Raw genomic sequence first — 6,124 nt, forward strand, 5'->3', positions numbered from 1 at the left:
ATGCATTTGCATCAAATTTTTGATTTCCCGTTAGTTAATCTATGATTTTAGTTTAATGCAGTTGCATTCAGTTTTTAGTTTTCCGTTAATTATTCTTTGAGGTTAGTTCAATGCAGTTGCATATAATTTTAGATTTTATGTTAATTGTTCTTTGAGGTTAGTTCAATGCATTTGCATCAAGTTTCTGATTTCCGGTTAATTATTTTTTGAGGTTAGTTCAATGCAGTTACATCAAATTTATAATTTTTCATTAATTATTCATTTAGGTTAGTTCAGTGCAGTTTCATCCATTTTTTAATGTTTCATTAATTAGTCTTTGAGATTAGTTCATTGCATTTGGATCCAGTTTCCGATTTCCTGTTAATAACTCTTTAAGGTTAGTTCAATACATCTGCATCTAGTTTCTGATTATTTATGCTTTGAGATTAGTTCGATATAATTATATCCAGTTTTTTATTTTCCGTTAACTATTCTTTGAGGTTATTTCAATGCATTTGCATTTAGTTTTTGATTTTCCACCAATTATTTTATGAGGTTAGTTCAATGCAGTTGCATTCGGTTTTTGATTTTATGTTAATTATTTTTTGAGTTAAGTTCAATGCATTCGCATTCAGTTTCCGGTTTCCCATTAATTATTATTTGAGGTTTGTTTGATGTATTTGCATATCATTTCCAATTTTTCGATAAATATTTTTCAAGGATTTGCATTCAATTTCTAATTATCCGTTAGTTACTCTCTGTCATTAGTTTAATGCAATTTGCATAAAGTTTATGATTTCCCATTAATTACTCCTTGAGCTCAGTTATGTATTTGAATCCAGTTTCCAATTTCCTTATAATTATCCAATGTGGTGTGTAATACCAACTTCTACCCATCCAGTAGTGTCCTTGAAAACATGACATAAAAAGTAAATTATGCTTAATTTACTATGTGGGATCATCGAAGATTATCTAGTTTCCGATTTCTCGTTAATTATTCTTTAAATTATGCATGACTCATTATGTGGAATCTTCAAAGATTATCTATGAACGGGTGTTGTTATATTAATTATTCTAAAAAATATTTGCAAATATGCATAATTATTATATATTAATATTATATTGATCACTCAACCAAATTTCTTATAACGTGAAAACCTCACTCTCCATTACAAAAAAATAACTCGTCTTTGATAAAATTCTTCAACTTCATTTTTTTGTTTAATAATAGAAGTTTGATTGAATTTTTGTGAGATTGCCTAATAAGGCGAAGTTCATATATATTGAAGCTACTTGAATAGCAAAGAGTTCCCAATCATACGGAAAGAGATAAGATAAACATCATTTTAAATGCAAAACTATACTTATCGAGACATTCCCACAACATATAACCCAACTATGTTTTGAGGTTAGTTTAATGCATTTGCATCTAGTTTCTGATTTTTCGTTATTTATATTTTGAGGTTAGTTCAATGCGGTTGCATCCAATTTCCAATTTCCATTATTTATTTTTTTGAGATCGAGTTCAATGCGGTTGCATCCAATTGATCGTTAATTATTCTTTTCGGTTAGTTCAATACATTTGCATCAAATTCCCAATTTTCTATTAATTGTTCTTTTCGAGGTCGGCCTCAATGCATTTGCATCCAAATTTGATTTCCGTTAATTATTCCGTGAGATTAGTTTAATGTATTTGCATCAAGTTTTCGATTTCTCGTGTTTATTATTTGATAAAGTTGTATTTGTATCTAGTTTCCGATTTCCCATTAATTATTGTTTGAGGTTAGTTCAATGAGTTTGCATCCAGTTTCTGATTTTCCGTTAATTATTTATTAAGGTTTTGCATCAAGTATATTTTTTGAGATTAATTCAATGCAGTTGCATCCGGTTTTCGATTTCCCGTTAATTATTTTTTAAGATTAGTTCCACGCATTTGCATTATGTTCCAAATTTATAATTAATTTTTCTTTGAGGTTAGTTCAATACAGTTCCATCCAGTTTTCGATTTCCCGTTAATTTAATCTTTGAAGGTTAGCTCAATGCATTTGCATCCAGTTTCTGATTTTCCGACAATTATTTTTTGATGTTAGTTTGATGTATTTGTATCCAAGTTTTGATTTTCTGTTAATTATTCTTTGAGATTAGTTTAATGCAGTTGTATCCATATTCTGATTTTCTATTAATTACTTTTTAAGATTAGTTTAATGCTTGCATTTGCATCCAGGATTCGATTTCCGTTAAATATTATTTGAGGTTAGTTCGATGCATTTGCATCCACTTAATTGTTTTTTTTTGTCGTTAGTTTCATTCAATATTATATATATTTTAAAAAATATTTGTCATTATTGCTTTGCCGTTATTTTTTTTCATTTTCTATTATATATTTTGTATAATTGTTTTTTAACTATATTTTGAAGCCATGTTAAGGATATATTCGAAATAAGTCGGTGTTTGATCATAGATACTAAAATTGTATGATTTGTAATAAGGAATTAGTTTTATACAAATCACCTATTTTTTAGCAATTTTTTTTTTATTTGATCAAATATAAATTAGTTTTTACAAATCACCTATTTTTTAGCATTTTTTTTTATTTGATCAAATATATAAGAATTGGAACACTAAAAGTGTTTGATTCGTATTTCTACAAATCACTTATTTTTTTAGTAATTTTTTTTTATTTGATCAAATATATAAGAATTAGAAATACATTCAAACTCTCAAAATATAAGAATTAGAAATACACTCAAACTCTCGAAAGAGGTTCCATGTACGTGGGAGACTATTAGAAAATATTATTTTTCATAGTAAAGTGCCACATAAGATAGAAAAAAAAAACTAACTCTCATATTAGAGTGCCACATAGGAGAGAGAAAATCTTTCTTTAAAGGTCTCTACTTTAGTATATAGATAGTAGATACTACAAAATGACCCCTGTGTAAACTGTAAAGCCGATTTTGCTAGAACCTAGGCACAATATGGACCTCAAACGGGCATATCGTTTTTCCAAGAAATTATGGTAATGGGCCTGCCTAGACGTATTCGTGGGCTCACGAACTTTTGGCCCATCTTGTCTCACCCACCACTTCGATTCCGATAATCCGATCTAATAAAACCATAAAACACAAATTTGAAAACTATTATATTTAAAATTTTCATCTTAGTATATATATATCTATATATTCATCATGGCTACATTTCAAACCAATGCTTCGTATCTGAATACAATAATAACCAATGCTTCCTTACAACGTACTACTCGTCCCACAACTGCTACATTCCAAGTCAACAACAAAAGATCCTTTCGAGGATGTGTTTCTTCTAATGACGTTCTAATTGAATGCAAAGACATTTACAAGTCTTTTGAAGAAAAAGAAATCCTACGTGGCGTCAGTTTCAAGATTCATGATGGAGAAGCTGTTGGCATAATTGGCCCATCTGGTACTGGTAAGTCAACTGTGTTAAAAATTATGGCAGGACTTCTTACACCAGATAAAGGTGATGTTTTTATTAGAGGTAAAAAGAGGCATGGCCTGGTTAGTGATGAGGAAATTTTCGGTCTTCGTATTGGTTTAGTATTTCAAAGTGCCTCACTTTTTGATTCTTTGAGTGTTAGAGAAAATGTTGGTTTTCGGTTGTATGAGAAGTCTAATATGTCAGATAATGAGATTGAAGAATCTGTAAGGGAAAATTTGGCTGCAGTTGGTTTAAAAGGAGTTGAGGATCGCTTGCCTTCGGAGTTATCTGGTGGAATGAAGAAACGGGTAGCTTTAGCGCGGTCTATCATTTTTGATAATACAAAGGAAGCTATTGAGCCTGAGGTGCTATTGTATGATGAGCCTACTGCCGGGCTTGATCCTATTGCGTCTACTGTCGTTGAAGATCTTATTCGTTCTGTCCATTTGAAAGGTGAAGATGGGGTTGGAGAGGTTGGGCATAATATTGCCTCTTATGTAGTTGTCACTCACCAACATAGTACTATAAAAAGGGCTGTGGATAGATTGTTGTTTCTTCATGAAGGGAAAGTCGTTTGGGAGGGAAGGACTCACGAATTTACCACATCGACAAATCCCATTGTTAAACAATTTGCTTCTGGAAGCCTAGATGGACCTATTAGATATTAATGCTTAATAATGAGCGTGGGAACTTGGAGTAAGATTATCGCTGGCTGTTGTGGAGCACTAAGGTTTGAAGTTAGTCACACCCTCAAATGAGCATAACTGTGAAATTTGGAACATAGAAGATAATTTACCTGGTGTGTTAACGACGGAAGCATGGTGGAACTAAACGTAGGTCTGCATCAATTGCTGCATTTTTGGGTGATTCTTCTTGTTGATATGATCTCTTGTAGATTGAATTACATTCTGCTAATGTTTTGTATTTAAGGAGCTAGCCACTATGCTTTCAGTCAACTGCAGTCCTTGGTGAGTTGGTGATATGCATTAAACTTCTTAGAATGCTAAATTATTTTTGGCCATTTCCATATAAATACTATCTGAAATATTCTTGAAACCACTGCACTCAGTCAAAACAACTTAGTGAAGGTGCATAACTATGAGATATTAGTAATCCCTGTTGACAATTTCAGCCATTGATACCAAATTTACCACTTATCATATTTTGGTTTGTATGCTTATGGTTAACTCAAACGAATGCTTTGAGCTAAGTCGGTCTCTATAACATTAGTAATAGCTGTAGTTATCCATGCGGTATGATTAAAGAGGAAGCAACATAACCATGACCAAAGCTATAATTTATTGTTAAAAGCATGTGTGATCAAGATTAGGAACAGGCAAGAGACCTTGTGCTTGCAGAATTATTACTCTATATAGAACTTCCTACTGACTCTATATCTAAAGCTTATAAAGTCTTAATCAGCTTCTTTGCTCCTCAGTCATAATCTACAAAGGTGGAGCACATTTCAACATGTCTTCATCTTAATACTTTCTAATCATGTGATTAGAAATCGGTAATGTAGTAGTGTAGACTAATTAACTAATAGATGTACAATAGTAATCAGCTAACATGAACCTGTGAAATGTGAAACCATACACCCCCAACAATCAATCTGCTTATTTAAAAAATTAGTACTTATTAAGCTATTCTGCTTATTAATTAATTCTATATAAACCATCGACTTGCACTGTACATATGTCTCGTGCTTGGTTTAAACAATGAGGCATGAACACTTGTTAAGAACAGCTTCTTTAGACTCTAGAGACAAAGAAGAAACAATGACAAACCGTGAGTGCAACAATCCCATATCTTCTTCCCCTGTACTGGTAATTGGTTTATACTTAGCAGCTGCTTTCTTTGGTTTGTGTGATGCATATGCTTTGTCATATTATAGCTGGATTTAATAGCAGAAAGCAATTCTAACTAAATTCAGTCATATTGACTCTACTTTCGATTGTGGCTAAAATCCTGGTTTATCTCACAAGTCGAATGCCTGCGATTGTATAAGCTTTGTGGGACACCCTTCTTATGCACATCAATGACTTTCTAATGCCTTCTAACCAGACATCAGAATGTTTGACTAATATGGTAGCCCTGAGCATTTTTGTAATCACTGTGGTTCTTAATATGATACAGCTATTTACTAAAGTGATTTATATGTTCGTTGTGGAAAATGTCATGATCCTGTTTTGTATGGTGTTAAGTGTTAACGCTCTCGTTTTTGTGGCACTCTGCATTCAACCCTAATTGTGATAAGAGAGAGTACTCCGGAATTTACAAACATCAAATCACAGCTGAGGATGGAGAATATTATGTCAGAGCGATTGATAAATATTTTGATGGCTATAATGCTAATTCTCAATTGGCAGGCTATGCATGGTTTGTTTAGCCATTCTAGTACTAGCCATTATCAGATCTGTGCTTTTGAAGGAAATGAACTTTTGTACAGGAGTTTCTGATTATGGTTGGTCTATGTGGCCACTGTTGTTATCCAGATTCTTGGTGCCTGTCAGAAGTGTAGCTATGGGGTTTTGAGGATCTATTTCATTTCATCAATCAAACAGCTCTGGTATATATAAGTTCGATGATTTACATGGGTATTTGAGGCTTGAAGTAATCAAATATTTGGATTGGACTTAAGGATTTAGTGTGAAGAGTTCTTTATTTCTTTCATCGATGGAGTGGGTTT

The 6,124-nt window shown here is 32.3% G+C and overlaps 1 protein-coding gene across 1 annotated transcript; it reads left to right on the forward strand.

Annotated features, from left to right (window-relative positions):
* Positions 1–3,087: 3,087 nt before the first annotated feature.
* On the forward strand, positions 3,088–4,491 carry ABCI13 (non-intrinsic ABC protein 11). The gene has a single exon (XM_086561833.1). It carries the CDS (start codon positions 3,168–3,170, stop codon positions 4,101–4,103), a length of 936 nt encoding a protein of 311 aa, XP_086417959.1. The 5' UTR covers positions 3,088–3,167; the 3' UTR covers positions 4,104–4,491.
* The last annotated feature ends 1,633 nt before the right edge of the window (positions 4,492–6,124 follow it).

This window comes from Coptis chinensis, chromosome 5 (genome assembly GCF_015680905.1).
Source record: "Coptis chinensis isolate HL-2020 chromosome 5, ASM1568090v1, whole genome shotgun sequence".
NCBI lineage: Eukaryota > Viridiplantae > Streptophyta > Magnoliopsida > Ranunculales > Ranunculaceae > Coptis > Coptis chinensis.